At 37.1% G+C, this 20,213-nt stretch overlaps 1 protein-coding gene across 4 annotated transcripts in view; it reads right to left on the bottom strand.

The window, feature by feature from the left end:
* Positions 1 to 20,213, bottom strand: part of Pip5k1b (phosphatidylinositol-4-phosphate 5-kinase type 1 beta) — a 293,002-nt gene that overhangs the window by 170,439 nt on the left and 102,350 nt on the right. For all 4 annotated transcript variants that reach the window (XM_048806865.1, XM_048806868.1, XM_048806866.1 and 1 more), the window contains 2 exons: positions 10,452 to 10,535; positions 7,142 to 7,210 (listed from right to left, as the gene is read on the bottom strand). In XM_048806865.1, the coding sequence (XP_048662822.1) occupies positions 7,142 to 7,210 (69 nt within the window). In that variant the 5' untranslated portion in view covers positions 10,452 to 10,535. The remainder of the gene's footprint in view (positions 1 to 7,141; positions 7,211 to 10,451; positions 10,536 to 20,213) is intronic.

Raw genomic sequence — 20,213 nt, 5'->3', positions numbered from 1 at the left:
ACAAACAAAATCTCCGAGGTTTACCACATGTGAATGTGGAAAGAGGTCACTTAACAATGAACCATTCAGACAAATAGACTGACGTGATGGTTGGCTCCTTCAGTGGTTTCCATCCTGAACTGCTAAACGGTTTTTGCTTAATGACATGTAACACCTCGCTTAAAAGTAATAAAGGTATATTTGAAATCACACACTTAAGGACTCAGAAGACAGGCACACAGGTGACACTATGCAGAAGCAAAGTTGTTGGAGGGATAATCTGCACTGGGGGAAGGGTAATGCATAGGATTATATATGCTTCAGAATCTAATGGGGTTATCTAATAACTCCCCATCTCTAAAAAACCAAGATCACCTCCTTGCTGATCAATTTTTAAAACCCAACAGCAGCCCATTATTAGTCATTCATCTTTGTTCCTTATTTCAGAAACCACTGCTACTAGAAAGGACACGGTGTCTTGTTCTAGCACACCCCGTGCCATGCCCAAATCTAACTGCAGCCAGCATGAGGATGCTAAGTGACCCCCGCCTCACATCCAGCCCTGGGGGAGCAGTCACCCTGCTGCCTTGCTCTGTTCCCACAGACTAATCTGGAAATCAGAGGTGGTGGGATCTCGCTTGCAGTAACAAAAACAGTGACTTCACTCATTAATATTCTTTGCTCAGTATGTGTTCACATCTATTAAACTGTTTGATCCTCACAGCACTATATGCCATTCAGAGTAGAAATTAATTACATTTTATCAATGAGGAAAACTAATATACAAATCAATTAGAAAAAGTGCTCAGGATTAGAAACTAGTATCTGGCAGAGCTGGACTCATATCCGACCCTCCTCTTAAAAGGCTAATTTGGTTTAGGCAAAGGTTTTTCAGCCTTGGTACTAGCAGCGTCTAGGTGATTCTTTGTTTGGGGGATCTTTCCTGTGCACTCTAAGACGCAGAATCCCTGGTCTCCACCTCCTAGAAGCCAACAGCACCAGCTCCCAACATCCAAATATATCTCTAGACCTTGCTAAATCTTCCCTGGTAGGCAAAACAGCTGTTGGGAACCACTGGGCTTGGGGGCTGAGGACTAAGGTAAGCTAGGTGTCACATGTGAAAGGACCACTTTCCTAGGGACCAGTGTAGCTGCTGTTCAGGGCAAACTTTAATAAAGACGCCTCTGTTAAGCTGTAGCGTGTGGTTCCCTCAGGACACAGCACAGGTCTGCTTGTTTAAGGAAAGTGGTGGCTTTCTAGAATTGAAGGAAAGGAAGAGTGGTCGGGGCATGGGACACTTGCCAGCTCACTTCCCCTCCAAAATTTTGACATGTTGTTTATTTGGTTTTTAAATAGGAAATACATTCACATGTTTCAAAATTAAATATGCATAAAGAGGTACATACAGAGATCTTTCCCCAATTCAAGAGCCCTATCACAGAGTTCTTCCTAGAGGCAGCTATTATTAAGCTGTCTTATGTGTCTTCCCTGAGAGGTTTTATAAAAGAACTTGTGTTTAAACAAATGCTTCTTCTTAGATCACAGTGTCTCTGGTCCACAACTTTAAACATTACTCATGTTTAAAAAGTCATAAAAGGCATCTTTCCTTAAAATGTGGTGAGGGCCAGACATTATTCCCTCTGCCCCATTGCTGCCTGTCTCTGTTGATGAGGAAAAACGGGGCTGAGACGTGGGATGAAACGGCAGCTAAGGTCTGAAAATGTAAAAGAAGAGAAACTTGGCTGGGGCACCGGGGGCCAAGGGCTGCTACCTGAGTGTGTCCTGGTCCTATTAGACATGGAGGAAGTTGGTTAAAGAGACCTGGCATCTCCCTGGTCAGTGTTGGAGACAAAGGCAGGGGAACTCTGTCCTCACTGCCCTTGGCAGTCACCAGAACCAGAATCTCCCAGTGGAGGCCTGTGTTGGGCAAGTACCAGGAAGGAGCGAGAAGCAAAGGGGGTAGAGGCCTAGTTGCAGAGGAAAGAGAGGAGGAAAGGCAAAGGGTGGTAATAAACACACCCCATGCTAGTCCATGTCCAGGTAGTTGGGAAATGCTAACTGTTCTACAGCAGAGATCACAAAATCAGGACATCCCATGGCTGGAGGTTGTATATCCTTCCTGAAGACTGCTAGGTGACCTGGCATTTGACATTGAATTGCCACGCTATCTGCTGTTTTTGGAAGGGTTAGGATTGGGCTGGGCAATTTTTTTCACATTTAAAATAGAGAATACTTGGATAGCTGGTTTCAGTCAGTATTTCACCTAGTTAATACTACCCTTAATGAGACCTCCTGCCCTGTTATAAAAACAAAAACAAAACCAAAATATATTCTTTCCCCAAATTTTTTAGTTTCATCAATGGCAGAAATGTTCTGGTAGTCACTCTGATTGGAAAATTTTAGGTCTGTCTTAACTGTGATTTTTTTTTTAATCTTTCCTTTTTTTTTTTTTTGTATCAGGAATTGAACCCAAGGACTCTCAACAACTGAGCCACATCTCCAGCTCTTTTTTAAATTTTGAGACAGGGTCTTGCTAAATTGCTGAATCTGGCTTTGAACTTGCGATCTTCCTGCCTCAATCTCTAGAACTGCTGAGATTACAGGTAGGCACCACCATACCCAGATTTCCTCTTTTTGTACCCAGATTTATACCCAACTGTGTTGTTCAACTAACAGAAAAGCTTCCCATGTCACTGTCTCCTGGCTGCATAGAACTTGCACACTGTGACTAGATTTGCATAGTCATTGCATTATTTCACTATCCTCCACAACGATGTCATGGAACCAATAATGTATACTGTCTGGCATGGTAGCCATCAGCCACATGTATTATTTAAGCTTAAATTTTCCAAAATCAAGATTAAAAAAAATTCAGGTGTTTGGACACCTTGGCATGTTTCAAAACCCAACAGCCTCAGGTACTACTGAAAATTCTACTGGACAACACTGGCCTAGAACATATTAGTCATATAATGTGGATTGAAGCCCTCCAATCCCTAAAACTAGGTATCACTCAGACCCAGTCTATATTTCCCAAATTACCTGCTATTTTCCCCAAACACTGACACCTGACTTTGTTCAGTCTGGTCTCTCCCCCTCTTCCAACAAACCACACTCATCCCGATTCTGTGCCTGGGCTCATAAAATTCTCTATCATGAAGACAAATAAGTAAGTAAAACAGAAAATACGGTCAACTAAAAGATTTGGAGTTTTGTCATGACAAAAGACAATGAGACATTATAAAATTTTGTCCCAGGAAAATGCTCTGCTAACAAGCCTGGGAAAAGCCTCAGAACACTGTTGTGAGTTTGGGGCTCATCAGGATTTGCAAGCTGATTAAATAAAATACTATTTATCCTGGCACTAATACTGATTTGGTTCATTAATTTTTTTTTTCACATGGGATCACATTTTTTCCTCTCAAATAAATCCTAAGGTCATGTGAAGCAGAGACAAGTTCTAACAGGTATTTCTTTTGCATCCTTTTCTTCTCTTCCTCACTTTTTCATACCAACAGTGGGTCAGAGGTTGTAAAACACTGCAGCTTATGGGCCTGATCTGTTCCAAGGGCATGTTGTTTTGCTGAGAGTATATTTTTTAAAAAATTGGGGGAATAGTTGATGATTTAAAAAATTTCACATCAAAATGCTTATTTCTGGTTTCCTGAGAAATCAGACCACATGGCAGTCCTGGGCAAGCACTCATGCGTTGCTCTATTAGCTGGAGCAGAGTGCTACCCCTCCCCTTATAAAGGTCTATATTCTCCTGATGGTTCCCCTATTATTTCACTCCTTTATTACCTGTGTCGTGGCTCTAGGCTTTTGCATTTGCAACTCTTGCAGAAGATACTCAGTGAATTACCTGAGAATCGAAATACTAGACTCTGTAAATATAGCGAGGCAGCTCTTAATGCCTGTCTTAATGGGCAGCTTGTTTGTTTTAGGCAGCTAAAACCAAACTTATTTTAGCCTTTAGCTGATGACATTAACCTTATGTTTAACACTTCCTCCTGGGCTTGCCAAGGACTGATAATGGATTAGGGAAATGGTCAAATGGAGTTTGGAAAAAAAGCAGGCAGCCTAAACAATCATGTGCAAATAATCAAGAGAGGGAGAGTATAGAATTGTTCCTTGAAACTGAGTGTTCCCTAAAAACATGTGGAAATCATAACACTCATGATACTGAGTGTTGCTTGTTGCTGCTCAGTAAATCTTGGGTATTATTCAGAAAGCCTAAGCCAGCTGGTTAACACAGACTCATACTGAGTTTTTCTCTTTTAGTCATCTCATTAGACACTGCTGATTACAGTTGTTTACAAGTCTTGTTTCCCTCAATCTACTGCATGTTTCTTATTGACTCCTTTCCTCTCTTTCTTGTTTGTAGCACAGTAGACGGGGGCTCCTTAACTTGGGCTACCTGAATTGGCTTAAGTCACAGCAAAGACACAATGGCTCATCAGAGCTATAGGACTAGGAAAGAAATTTTAAGTTATTTGTAAAGATCATAACTAACGAAGTTCATGGTGGCCTTGATGATACTCATCTAGTCTGTGACCTGTCATTTCCAGTTTCTTTGTCATTTTTCCCTCGTGTAAAAAAATAGGAAAGCCCAGTGTGGTGGTGCATACCTGTAATCCCAGTGGCTCAGAAGGCTGAGGCAGGAGGATTGCAAGTTCAAAGCCAGCTTCAGCAAAATTGAGATGCTAAGCAACTAAGTGAGACCCTGTCTCTAAATAAAATACAAAATAGGATTGGGGATGTGCCTCAGTGATTGAATGCCCCTGAATTCAATCCCCGGTACCCCCCAAAATTAGGGATAATATTTTCTTATCTCCTGCCTTATAACCATCCTCCTATTCTCAAATGCATTCAAAGCTCACACTCAGGCATTATTCAGGCATTTCTGTCTTCTAGCTTCAAGTTCTTTCATCTGGGAAATGGTTTATGGGGTCCAGAGAGAGACATGTTTGCAATAGTGAATGTGCCTCATATTATCACCTCTCCTAACTCTTTCATTAACACCTTCTCCAGTTTGAAGATATACTGCTTAATGGAGAAGAATTAAATTGAATAATTCAGCTAAGCTGTTATCTGTCAGCAAAGCAACACTCTTTGTAAGTGATCCTTTCTTCCTGCTGTGCATATCAATACCATTTAACTGAGGGTTAAGGTTCTAGGGGATGCACTGGTTTTTGTTTTCCAGTGTTTTCCTTAGAGGAGCTGCATACCTTACCATCCATTGCTTACATGCCTTTTAAAATCAGAGCTCATCAAAAAGATCTCTGTTGTTGTTGGTATTTTGTTTTGTGTGTGGAGTTAGGTTTTTTTCATTGTTGTTCCCCTTTTAACTTTCCTTTTCTTCTTTTATCTACTGAAATTACTTGTTATCACAGAATCTGATTTTTAGTTTTTATAACTTTCCCAACACTTCTGAGCTAAATATTCCATTAGAGACATTAAAGGTAGAATCCCACCTAGAATATTACTTACAACCTGCTTTACTAAATTCTTGGGCCAGACACACTTAACTAACTTCAGGTTGTCATGATCATATTCTTTGCATTATGTTTGCATCAGGAAGGAGCTCCTGTGGGTCAGGATTCAGTCAACAGTCTGCACTGTGCAATGCTGATCAAGAATGCTGCCTGACACTGACCTGAAGTAATGTCAGGCTTAGAGACCATCTCTATGTTGGTCTCATGACTGACTGAGTTTACGTGGAGTCTTAGACAAATAAGGGCATTTGTTTTTATTACCAGTATCTAAAAATAAACAATAGTGTATTGTAACCTTTGGCCAGATGCACAAATTTTATAAGATAATACAGAGTGACATTTCTGAGCTCTTGAGTCCCCACCCTGCTTTTCCCTAATTGCATCATCATTCTGGATGATAACCTTATAGGTTTAAACTTATAGGTTTGGATGAATAGAAAACTCAGATAAGAAAGATATATCAGGAAAAAATGACATATTATTCCCCATAAAAACTGAACAGGAAATGTATCATGTTAGTTTGATCATCTGAATATGTGGTCAGATCAAATGATTCAAGCACTTACTGACAAAATGTCTCATCACTGATCCATCAAAGAGTAACAGGTAAAAGGGAAAATTAAAATATAATAAAACCTCAATACACAAACCTCCTATTCCCAAGAGGGCAGGAGGGAAAGAACTTTTAAAAGCTGTATAGTCTATTTATAATCAGGAATAGCAGTGCCTGTGGACACATTTTACCCAGAAATGTCTCTGAACATTAATTGCTTGCTAGGAACCAAGGATTTATCAAATTCAAAGAGTAGTAAGATAAGATATATTGGGAAGTCTGAAAAATTAAGATTTTTGTGAAATGAGCTAAAGACATGAAATCTGAGAGGCTCAGAAAAAGTGCAAGCGCGCGCACACGCGCGCGCGTGCATGTGTGTAGAATTTCACACTTCAGCTTTGTTTAAACTCCAAAGGTAGAAAATGTTTAAAATTCTGGTGGAAAGCAACAAGTCCATTAAAGAAATCATATACTAGATGCTGAACACTGTGTGCCCTTAACAGCCACCTTAGGAATAATAACTACCTTCCCTTATAGTCTATCACGGTAAGTGTGGTGGGCAGAAAATGGCTCCCAAAGATTTCCTCGCCCTAATCCTTGGGGACTGTATGTCACATTCTATGGCAAAGAGGAGTTGAAGCTACAGAGAAAATTAAGGTTGCTGTTTAGCTGACTTTCTAATAAAGAAATCATCCTGGACTTGAAAGCAGGAGGGCTTCATGTAATCACACAGGTTCTTTAAAGTGGCGAGTGACATAGCAGGAAAAAATGCCCAGCAGCCACTACTGGATTGGAGATGGACAGGAGACATGGTATGGGGAATGCAGACAGCCTCTAGAAGCTGGAAAGAACAAGGAAATGGTGCTCCCCTAGATCTCCCAGGAAGGATGCAGCTCTGCAGACATCAAGGAGACCCAGGGCAGATTTCTGACCTTCATAACTATAATGATTTGTGTTATTCAAACGCCAAGTTTGTGGTAGAGCAGCAACAGGAAGCTAAAACAGTAACTTAAAACTGCTTTAAAGGAAGAAAAGTCCTCTGACAATATTAACATGCAAAACAGTAGACCAGGGCTCCACTTCAGGAGTTGAAGAAAGAACAAAAGACGCTTACCTTCTTATAGGTTTTTTCTTCATTTTGTTTTCCAGGAGCTGCATCTCCATTTTCAGCAGCTGACGACATCTACAAGGGAAAAATATTCTCATTTGAATTTAAACTCTACTCTGACATACAACATATTAATAACATTGCTAACTAAGGGAGGCATTTTTAACTTTGCTTTTGTTATCATTATTGTTGTTGTTTCTAAGAAAAGAAGAAATTCTCAGAATGCTAAAAAAAAAAACCACAAATCTTTGTTTTCTAATTTTTTGTGAAATCAACCTTTACTTTTCAATCATTTTGGTAGTATACTTAACTCTGTAAGCTCTGAAAAAGAGACGATGGAAGGCCAAGTATACATGATGAGCATAAGTTTCTTCCTATGAAGCCATAAAATTTTTTTCTTCTTCTGGTTATAAATGCTCACTATAAAAATATCTGGAAAGTACCAAAAACTATGAATCAGAGAAAAAAATCATTTTTAATTCTAGTTCCCATAAGCGACTCCATTATTCACAATTTAGCATATTTGTTTCCACTTTTTGCTCTAGGCATTTTTATATGAAAAATATTACAATACTGCCTTACTCAGTATTGTCACTGAATATTAATGTACCCTAAAAAGTATTTTCCCATCTGATGATAAAAGTTTCATTGTAAGGACAATAATGTTTTCTACTCTCGAGGTATACCACTGTCTGAAAACTGTTGTGTATCAATACTTAGGTTAATAATGCTAATATTGGAGGACAGTTGAGGTGGTTCAAGGATTTTGCTTCTAAAAATAACACATAATTATTTTGTACTTACACCTTCAATGTGTTCTTGGACAAGAGTCCTGGAATTATTAAATCATACCAAGGTATTAAAAAGTTCAAGCTCTTAAAATATAGTGCTAAATTTCTTTCCAAGAAGACTGCATCCATTTATACCATAACAGCAGTGAGTGGGAGCTTGCTTCATGACACACTTAGCAACGATTACTATTGTTTTCGATATCTTTGTTAATTTGACAGTAAAACAAGGCCTCTCCTGAATCAATTGAACAATTACTTAATCTATCAGTACTGGGGATTGAACCCAGGAATGCTCTACCACTGACCTATATCCCCAGCTCTTTTTATTTTTTTATTTTAAGACTGAGTCTCACAAGTTGCCCAGACTGGCCTCAAATTTGCAATTCTCCTGCCTCAGTCTCATAGCTGGGATTACAGGTGTGCACCTCAGCACCAGGTCATCTCTCCTGATTTTGATTTGCATCTTTGAAAATTACTAGTGAAGGTTAACATTGCTTTTCACAACATTTCAGCTCTTCATGTTTCTTTTGAATTTTCCATTGTTTTGCTCATCTATTAGAGTCTTAGTATTTCAGATATTGATATTTACCTGTAATGGTTATTAATATTAATGATTTCCTTATTTATTTCTATGTTTTGAGGCTACTAATCTATTATCAAATGTATTATTAATATTTTTCTGTGTTGCTGCATATTTTTTAATTTGTTTTATAATTAGGATATAGAGAAACTTTATAGTTTTATGCACTTAGCTATTGGTTATCTGATTTTTTCCCCCAATGCTTTTAGATAGAACACTTTTTCTCACAGAGAAATATAGATGCTCAAATGCATTTCTCTTATTTCTTATTAAAACTTTCACTTCAAATTAATCTGAATTTTTAAATTCAGTTACTTCTGTGATAAATAAGGTAACTGCACAGAGTCACGATATTTGAGGGTCTTAAGTTGCATGAAGAGCATTTCATACAGTAAGGAGGGATAGATAAAACTTCTGACTTTCTTAGAAATCTCTAAAGCATTCTTCAAATCTGAGGCTTTTAATAAATGCCATATTTGCTATACAGAATAATTCACCAGTCAATTTTCTGCACTAAACAATTGAGTTTGCCTGGGCCGCCAATAACTTGTATGGCCAAAGCCATGTAGGAATGTGAAAGCATGGGCCACAGCAAGCACACCTTACCAAATTTATTACTACCCAGCAATCAAACCACCCTGCTATCCTTTTAATTTTTCTGATCTATTTATTCAATCTGTCCATATTAAAATAGGGAGTTTCAAGGACAGGTGTTTCACAAATGACTGCTTTCCACTGTATCTGTTTAATTTGCTTAAAGAACAATTGAGTTTTCTAGTCTCCGTGGGATAATATTTTAGTGAGTTCTGAATGAAATACTAGGAAAATTAAAGTGCCTGAAAGGCTTTAAAATATCAGGCTCAGTATAAAAAACAAACCTTCAGCTGCTCAATAGAGCCAGGAGAATAAAGACCTCCCTGAAGAATGCCACTCCAGTAATTGCACATCTAAGACTTTGCAGCTTTTAAAATGCAAGCACTTCAAGAGTGACTCTGAAGGGTGCTTGAAAAAGCCACCTCAATGAGAAATTGACCAACTGGCATGAATGAAGGATGGATGATGAGATGGTCTTAAAGTATTTTTTTATTATTTTGTAAATCACCCCTGACTTGACAATAGGGTAGAGGAGGAGAGAAATGGGTAAACTTCAGTCTTAAAAAATCAATTCCTTTTAAGGTGCACAAAACAGATAATAATGATAATGGAGGGCCCTGAACTACCACCTGAATTCAAAGGGTTTTTGTTTTGTTTTATTTTATCCTTCTATAGAGTGATGTTTATCAAAGCTCACACAGACCTATTAACCAGAGACACCTGGGTTGGAGAGGCAAATGGGATGCTTGGGAATGAGCTGATAAAGTGCAAAGAACTGTTGAAATGGTGAGAGCGGTGATTACTATTTGTTCCTAATCTTGTTATATTTCCACACCACTTAGAATACTTCATTTGCAATTATGGAAGTCAAGGAAAGTATAGATAAAAGACATTGTTTTAAAAAACATTATAATCATATATATTTTTCATATACACATAAGAGGAAGGAGGAAAGACATTCTCCGAAGTACTGATTATCTACAGATGGTAGAATTATAAATGCTTTAGGTTTTTGTTTTTATATTTTTCTATGTTTTCCAAGTACTCTGCAGTAAGTGCTACTACATTTAAAAATAAGAAAAATGCTAATGTTATTAAAAATTTAATCACACTCAATAATTAATGGCAGAGACCACATCTGGGTTTTGTCCCTTCAGGTAGACCAACACCCACAAATTTTCTGGCTTCTGTTTGCTTAATGTTTGTTTTAAATTTGATAATGTCAAAATTAAAGGTCATGAATGAGATTCATGCATTAGAATATTTATTTATAAGTAAGTATACACTAAAAAGATATGCAAATATACTGCATAGTCAGAATTCATTAAAAATATAGACTATAGTTTCTTACCTTTATAAATGAAATGGCAAGTCATCTGTAGTTGGTAGTTATGGGTGGCCTATTCATGTTGCAACTTTTTTCTTTCCCAGGTTCCTGTTAAAATAAAAATCACTGGTCAATATTTATTCACACCCCTATTTTTCTCCCAGGGATACATACACACAAAATTTAAAAGAAGGAAGGAAGGAATATGAAGGAAAAATAAAGAGGCAACAAGATGATGCCATCAATAGGGGTTATGCATAGGACATAAGCCATGTAATCCAATATGGCATTGAAGAAATGGAAGTCTTCAATTTGTCTCAGATCCCTAATTGCCACAGCAAAGGAAGACATGATCAGTTCCCAGATGCCCATTGTCCAAGAGATAAAAGCAAGCCAGTGCCTAAAACAAACCACAGGTGTTGGAGGATTGAGGCTGGAGTGAAAATTTCTATTGTGGGTTTTCATAGAGGGGACTTCATTTGACATGTGGACAATTTTTCATTTCCCTCTGATATATCAACTGTGATTTTTGTTAGAGTTGCTCAGATGACACAACTTTAAACCACAATTCAACAAACCTCTTTGGCTATAATTATGTTTTACACAGAAGAGATACTTGCTCATTGTAATCAAATTTTAAAATGCACAGAAATATAAAGTAAAAATAAACCAGGTCCCATATTTTCTCCCTCTAGAAAATAACCAATGTTAGCTTTTTGCTGTACAGACTTTCAAAATGTCCCCTATGTTTGTTTATACACACACACACACACACATATGGACACACAATTTCTTCAACTTGCTCCTACCAATCTATTTTAGATATATTTTTCCAAATCTACAATCTACTCATTTAAAAGTAACTGCAAAATATTTCACAAGATACACATATCATCATTTAACCATTCTCTTTTGGCTGAACATTCAGACTGTTTCCAGGGTTGGCTACTATAACAACAGCAGGAATAAACAGCCTTACTCAAACATCTTAAATGTTTGAGTACTTTTATTTCTGTGGGAAAGAATATTAGGAGTGCAATTATGATAAGCACATTAACTATTTGCATGACTATTGCTACATTTCTTTCTCTTAAAACATCCAAGCAATCAATCCAACAGTGCATAACAAGTGCCTGCATATTGACATACTTAACAGTGCTGGATGTTCACCATTTTTAAGTGTTTGCCAACCTTATGGATAGATCATGGCATTTCAGTTGTTATAATGCAAGTTTTCTCACTACTAACAAGGGTTGATTTTTCGGTGATTTAAAATTTTTAGTTCACGTTCTTTGCCTATTGTTATACTGAGCTGTTTATCTTTTTTTCTGAACAATTTATAGAATTCCTTAGTACATTAATCATTAATTTTTCGTTATTTTTTTTGGTGATGCTGGGGATTTAACTCAGGACCTCATGCATGCTAGGCAAGCACTCTAACACTGAGCTACATCCCCAGACCCTAACCATTAACTTTTCTCACATGGGTTGCAAGCTATTGTTCTTCATTTGGCTTTGTTTATAGTACCTTTTCATGCAGACATTTTAAAACTTTACAAAACCAAATCTGCCAATCTTCCATTGTAGGATACAGCAGAGAGTTCCCCCTAACTGATGTAATACATCCATTCTCCCATATTTTCTTCTAACATCTTTATAGTTTCATTTTTAATATTAGATCTTCACTCTAAATGAAATTTAATCCACATGCAATCATTCCCTGATAGAAAGTTAATTGCCCCAACATCATTTATTTTATAATATACCTTTTCCTTATTGGAAAGACATGAACTTTAAGCATACATTCAGTTTTCCTCTGTATCTCTATTTATGGACTCTACTCTGTTCCAAAGACTTACTTGTGGATTACTGAGCTAATACACGCTTTTAAAAGCAGGAACATGACAGTATGTTTTGATATCTGCTGGTGCAAGTTTCCCATACTATTGTTCTTTCATGTTTGGCAATTTCCTTGTAGTTATGTATTTATTCAGACTTTAAAATCATAATTCATTATCTGGGTATGGTGGTGTATGCTTATGCTTATGCAGCTTGGGAGCAGAGGCAGGAGGATCACAAGTTCAAAGCCAGCCTCCGCAATTTAGTAAGGCCCTATGAAACTTAGCAAGACCCTGTCTGAAAACATAAAAAAGCACTGGGCATGTAGCTTGGTGGTTAAGTGCCCCTGGGTCAATCTGTGGTATCTCCCACCCCGGAATTTATATATTCATTGATCTGACAACACCTTCACTCTCCAAGACTGGATTCTGACTATAATTTTATAAAAATTTATATGTTAACTTGGAAAGGATTGTTCTTTTTAGAATTTTAAGTTTTCTCATTCAAAAAGATGGTGTAGCTCACTACTTCTTTAAAGTCTTTTGCGACTATCTTAGATTTTTAAAAATTTGTCCTATGTCTTACTAAATTAATTTTTAGATGTTTTCATTTTTCACTCTTTTAAATGGGGATTTTTTCTATTTGCATTTCTTTTTTATAATGTTATTGTATTTTTTTATACCTTTGCTTTATTTATTTTTAATGTGATGCTGAGGATGGAACTCAGGGGCTCACACATGCTAGGCAAGTGCTCTACCACTGAGCTACAACTGCAGCCCCTCTATTTGCATTTCTAATCAGTTATCAATTCATATAAAGAAAAATGGGTTTTATCCAGTATCTTCTGCTCAGTTATTTTTCCAAAATCTTTTGTAGAATTCTAAAAGATTTTAGGTAGATTCTCAGTCACATTACCTGCAATATTTATGTGGTTTATTTCAATTTCTTTTCTTCTTGCATTCACTGAACTTCTAAAACAATGCTGAGTCACAGCGGTTGAGTAATGGCAGCGCCAGGCTTTTATAACATTCTTCGGTAGTCACCATCTACCATGGTGCTATTATTGGGTTTATAAATGTGGCAGTTTCTTTCTGCTATTCCTAGTTCACTTTTAGTTTCTATTAGGAATGTCTCCTGAACTACATAAAATGTATTTTCAGCATCAGTTGATATAATTATAATTGTTCTGCTTTAGTCTGTTGTACCTATGTATATATTTGACAGATTTCATAATGCAAAAATCCACCCTTGTATTTATAGAATAAACTTTGTATTTATAGAATAAAAGTTTGATTTGATTTGCTCATTTTTTTTAAAAAAAGGATATATTCATGAGTGATAGTGTTGTGCCTCTATCATTATTTGTATCAAAGAATTGATATTTTTCATAAAACTGGAAGCTTTTTCTCTTTAGATGTACTCAGCTTTTGTTCTATAATTATATTCATTTCCTGGGATTTGTTCTATAATTGTTCATCTCCTGGGATTTATAACAACTTTCGGTCAAATTTTGATAACTTGTAATTTGTTCAAAACCATCAATTTCCTTTAGATGTTAAAATTTATCACCATTTATGTATTTAATATTGTATATATCTTTTTATTAGTCAGATTTTCCCTTTTTATTTGTCTTGTGGCCATTTCCATTGTTTTGGCTTTTACTGTTAGTAATTCCTTCTGGGGGGTGGTCGTGGTTGGTTTAAAAAATTTAGATGCAATCCAAAAGCATTTAGGCTATAAATTATTCCTGATAAATTATTTCCCTGTAAGTTTTAATGTAGACTACTCTAATTTCCAGATAACATGTCATTTTTGTTTTCATTTCAATTTAATCTAAGAATCATCCATAAGGTCTTTTTAATTTCAAGCATTTACACATGGTTATTCTTTCAGTGCCAATTTCTTGATTTATAGGACTGGGATTAAGGAATGAGTAATATAGCCCCTATCTCCCCCCAAACTTATTTTCTTCTAATGCCATGGACATAGATTTTTGTTTTTGGTGAATGTTCCATAGACATAAGGGAAAGTACACGTTCTCTGTTTATAGAGAAGAAATGCCCTATACCATCACTAACCTATCTCATTATTTGTCTACTGTGTCATGTTATTAACAAATTATACCTAAACTCTCTCATATGGCTATTTATAGTTTTATCATGTTCTTCTGTTTCTCTCCTTTTTTATATCATATATTCTAACTACATTGGTTGGTAAATGAAGGAGATGTCTATGATTGTGTCCTTGTGAATTATATTTTCTGTTCTCAAAAAATCTTTTTTTTCACATTTAATAATTTCCATTCTGCATTTCATTGTAGTTGATATGAATATGCTCATTCCCAATTTCCTTTTGTTTGCATTTGCCTGGCATATCCTTGGTCATTATCTTCAACTTCTTTAAGGTTATTATTTTGTTTTACCTGTGTTTCTTATGAACAGCTTAAAAATTGATTTTTAGTTTTCAGTTTTTGCTTATCTAAGACTCTGTTGTTGTTTGATAGGGGACCAGAAAACTTGACATGAGTTGTAGTAAGTTTGTGTCTGATTTGCTTCCATTGCATTTATTAGTTACATGAGTTGTTACTGCATTTAATTTTACACATTCCTTATTTGCTGGATTAATTATGTTTATTATTCCATTTTTTTCTCTTACTAACTTATTATTCCATATATATTTTGCTCATAGTTATCTTCGTAATTTAAAATCATTTAAAAATCTATATATTTAAAAAAGTCAAAATGGCTATATGCCATCTATATTCCCCAGACATTTTTTTTCTTGGCTACCATAGTACAGACAGAGGTATGGCATTTTGATCTTCCTATGAGAAAGGAAGATGGCCCGTCACTGGAATTGTGGTCAGCAGATATCTCCAGCTGACAGTGCCGCCAGGTCTGCTTCTGCAGGATGTGACTTCACACTAGGCCATGACCTCCCTGAGGCAGCTAACTCCTGTGACCAAATGACAAGGCAGCACTCTTCCTGGAGCTTGCTGACGAGATGGCACAGGCTATGTGGCCTCTGTGTTTCTTCCCTTCTTTCACAGTCTGTATTAGTCTCTTAGTGCTGCTTTAACAAAACACCACAGACTAGGTGGCTTAACGTGACAGGAACTTATTTTCTCACAGTTCTGAAGGGTGCTGGAAATCCAAAATCAAGGTACCAGTGGAGCCCTGCTCCCTCTGGGCCTCCGGATAGACTACTTGCTTGTCTCCCCCTTACTTCTGTTGGCCATCCATCCTTGGCCTTCCTTGGCTTGCAGGTACATCACTCCAGTCTTGGCCTCTCTCAACACATAGCTTTCTTCTTGTGATGTGTGTCTCTTGTAAGGACACTTTCCTCTTATAAGGACACTAGTCTTACTAGGTCAGGGCACACCACTCTCATGACCTGATCTTAACCTCATTACATCTACAAAGATTCCATTCCCAAATTAGAGTACACGCACGATCTCTGGAAGTTAGGACTTCAACATATCTTTTTGGTGAACACAATTCAACTGATAGGACAGGTATTAATTCATAATAACTATCCTGTACCCCAAACTCTGTCCCAGAACCTGTTTCCAGAGAACCCAACCTTTTCTCTCTTCCTTATCCCCAGGTGGAGATATTTGTAAAATATTTTTACACTTGAATTGCTTGCTCTACTCCAAACTACTAAATGTCTCTTCATAGACAGTATGTCTCTTCTGTTTCAAGAAATATTAATTAACAACTGATAGCTAACAGTCACATTATCATCATTCATTTAGACTTCACCTTAAGCTGTAGGATGTTCACACAACTGATTGAACGTTCAGGCAGTTCCCTTAGAAATAGCATGTGGATGGTAGGCTTGGAGCCACTCTGTGTCCACAAATGTCTTTCATTTTTTCTCATATCTGAGCAGATCCCTTGGCTGGTCCAAGGTCTTGCTCCACAGTCCTTTTCTCTTGTCTCTTTGTAAGTATTGTATTGCTTTCTCTCTTTTCCTGGTTTAAGATGAATATTTTGATGCTCCTCTCATGCTCCTGTCTTGGTAACATTAATTTTCTTCATTAGCAAACCTTTTTTAGCACAGAGTTCGAAATTCCACAATAATAGATATATTTCATCATTTTCCCCAGTGAAATGAAAAGACAAGAAGCTAATACATGCAGATCTCAGTTGGCAGCTATCTGATGACCTGCTATGAGCCATGAATAAAACTTACACTATCTCAGTGAGGAACAAACAGAGTGCATATCCTTCAGGCAGTCCTCTGTGAATATTATTTCTCATAACCAACCTTTTGATAAGAACGAGACAGTGGAGCCCTCACAGTTATAACTGTGACTGTAGTCTCTGGCAAGAGGTTGGAATGCAAAAATTCTGGTGGCCAAGTAAGGGATAATCATAAGGCTCAGGCCCTTATTAGAGAATGTGTTGCTATATAATCTGACACAAGATTCCCAGTTCGAAATTTATTTTTAAAATGACTTCTGACATTGAACAGAACCAACATACGGTGTCATGTGGGCAGAGTGGAGAGATACCAGCTTAGCTAACAATAATCCATGGCAGGCAATGAACATTTTTTGACTCTTTGATTGTCTATCCTTCTGGTATTTAATATCTGGATTCTATTACCTTAAGGAATAAATAATTTATATTATTTCATAGCTTTCTACATTTCTATGCTTTTACTGTATTTAAGGGAAGGACAGACACTATCTTTATTTGTTTAAAGAGACAGGGTCTCACTATATTGCCTAGACTGGCCCCAAACTCCTAGGCTCAAGTGATCCTTCTACTTCAGCCTCCCTATCGCTGAGACTATAGGTGCATACCACCATGCCTGGCTTTGACCATCATTTCTTGAGCAACTATGATGTGTGAAATGCTGTCAATACATTATCTCACTTAATCTTGCAAATAATCCCTGGCACCTCCCAATTTAGCATGTAGTATGTTGACTTTTATAATGAACTATCCTATAAAATACATGGGAAGTAGTAATTTAAAACTTTTTTTGAGGTAGGATCTCTTGCTGGGAGAATGATCTGTAGAAATGAAGTCCTTACTTGGTAAATGAACTTAGTGATACCACCATTCTAAGCACCTCCACCTCAGCCTGTTTTTTCTGTTCTCTCTATCAGTGCTGGGCATCAGAACCATCTGGTGAGTTTTATGAAAATTCAGATTCTTAGGCCACTCATCAAAACAAGTAAATTACTACTCCTCTGTGGTAGGTCTAGGGAATTGGTATTTTCAGCATGCTTTGGAGGCTTGGGGTCATATAACTAACTAACAAAGGCAATACAGATAGTTTATCACTTCAAGAGAATTGCTGGGGCCCAATAGGGAAAACAGAAACTACTGTAGGTCTGCTAAAGATAAGGACTTTAATACATGGAATTTGTTATGTATGTGATAGGTGAGCTGAGAAGCTAAATTAGTGGTAGTGGAGAAAGGCAGATAAGCATTAGCAGGAAGTCACTATTGTTTTTAGGTTAGAGGTATAAGCAGAGGTGGTGTTAATAGACCTAAGAAGCCAGAGGTGTCTGTCCAGGCCAGAACAACATGGTGAATTTTGATTAACAAAGCCACAGAAATAGGGGTATATTTGGAGGCATGAGGAAAACACAGATGTCACCCAAGGCAGAGAGAGAAGAGGGAGAACACCTTGGCCTCTCCCTTCACCTTCTACCTGCTAATCTCAGTGTTCCTAGGAGTCAATTTGCTGGAAACCATCTGATCTCCTGGGATGTCTAAAAAAGGCAGCCTCTATGGAATGAATGCCTTCTGCCACAGAACACAGGAAGAGTAGAGAATGACTCCAAGGACAAACAGGTCAGTGATTTGGCCATAGAACAAAACTGAAATTGTAATAAAGGCAGAAAAATAGATGTGGGGTGATGATATGTACAAGTCCCATGATTCTCAATAGAAATGTGGATTGGTAGGTAGGCTAGGAGCTAATTCAAACATTTCAAATTTAAGACTCTGGGAATTTTCTAAGAGCTTAAATAGATGACCAGTAGGATCATCTTCACCAATTAGGTGTGTGCATGACTTGGGACAGTTTGACTGGGGCCTAGTTAAGAGGTCAAAGGGCTGAGATTTGACCCAAAGTTGTCTGACTTCAAATCTAAGTTCTACCATATCACACTCCCTCTGCTACTAATTCAACAAAACAATTAGAAGAATGTCTAATCAATGTTACATTGCATTTTTCAATTTGTAAATACAATCAAAAAGTTAGCCAACAATATTAATTTACATAATTACTTCCTATAAAACTTGTTCTATGTGAATGAGTCTCAACCTAGAGGGTACTTCTTTTTTTTTTTTTAATTTACTTTAATTAGGCATATATGACAGCAGAATGCATTTTGATTTAGAGGGTACTTCTTAATTTACAAGGTGGTAGCGGAGCTGTTTAACACTCCATAGTTCCTAAAAGTTTTAGATGCTATGGCATCTAAAAGTAATATGGCCCCAAGGTAACCTGGAGGCCATATTTGAGTAACTCAGCAGCAACCCTTTCAGCCATGAATTCCCTACCTGGGACCATGTAACTCAGTATTTCTAATTTGCCACAGATGGGTTTGATTCTCATACAAGGCCAAATGAGGGAGGTAAATGGCTAATTACCTAAGTAGCCAACTAGGCAGGCCAACTAGTAGATAACAAAAGAGACACCCACAAGTCCTAACTGGTCTTCCCAGAAAAATAGTTCATTGAACACTGATGAAGTGAGGTAACCAGGACTAATGGAAAGAATACTAAAACAAGCTCTGAAGGTCTGAGTTTTATGTTCGTCTCTGCTATTGACTCTCTGTGACCTTGGGCCTTGATCCATTTCTCTTCTACCATGAACTGTGCTGGTCTCATCATGTAGTTCTTCTGGTTTGGTGCCCTTGCCAAGTTTCTTAGGTGGAGCCTCATCTTGAAGCCTCTTTGGAATGATGAGGGGGTTCATTGGTTATTTAATCATTCGGAGTGCTACCTGCATTACAGGAATTTAACTTCCACAGGCTAGCCATATTCAAATGTTTTTGTGCCATATAGGTTGGGTATATATTTACATCTAATATATTTCCCAAAAGAGAAAGAAAGTTGGGTGAGCCTCATCATACCTGCAGTCATTTTTATTTTAATTGTGCTCTTCTGTTTTTATTTGTTCTTTTTTAGTTATACATGACAGTATATTTTGACACATTTTTACAAACATGGGGTACATCTTTTATTGGCAATATTCTGAATTAAGGTTCATTATTTGACAGCAAATAAATTCATTCTTCCACTCATTCAATAAACATTTATTGAACATTACATGTCAGGCAGTGAGCTTGACTGTGGGGCCATAATGACAAAGACAGGTCCTAGTCTTCAAAGATGTGATGTCAACAGGAGAGACACACACATGAACAACTATGACATAACATGACATGTACTCTAGGTTTTTAGAGAAGGAACTGTGTGAGCTATCTTTGAGGACTTTAGAAGCATATTGAAATTTTCATGGGTATATTTTGCATTTTAAGAATTGAAATGATAAATGTCTGATGTGACAGATATGCTAATTATCCTGATTTGAACATTATTCCATGTATACATGTACTGAAATATCTCATTGTATCCCCAAAATATGTGCGACTATTAAATGTCAATTCAAAATAAAATAATTCAAAAAATTAATTCCAAAGCAGCCAAGGTAAGTTTAAGCTGTTACTTAAAGTGCCACAAGCAGACTTCCTGATTGCTCCTTCTACCCATGATCATAAATGCCTGTTTAATCTTTTGCCTGAGTAAAAACAAATGCGTGAAAATGTAAATGAATTCATGAAAATCTGGAGAGTCATTCTTAGGTATAAGCCATCTTGCTGGAAAGGTAGGAATTATTTCCATCTTCTTCCCCTACATTTAAGAAGTGGTATGGTGTTCTTCAATGGAATTTTGACAACCAACAACAATAATC

This window comes from Marmota marmota, unplaced genomic scaffold, assembly GCF_001458135.2.
Source record: "Marmota marmota marmota unplaced genomic scaffold, marMar, whole genome shotgun sequence".
NCBI lineage: Eukaryota > Metazoa > Chordata > Mammalia > Rodentia > Sciuridae > Marmota > Marmota marmota.
Note: the sequence above shows the minus strand (reverse complement) of the source record. Positions and strands in the feature narration are given on the sequence as shown.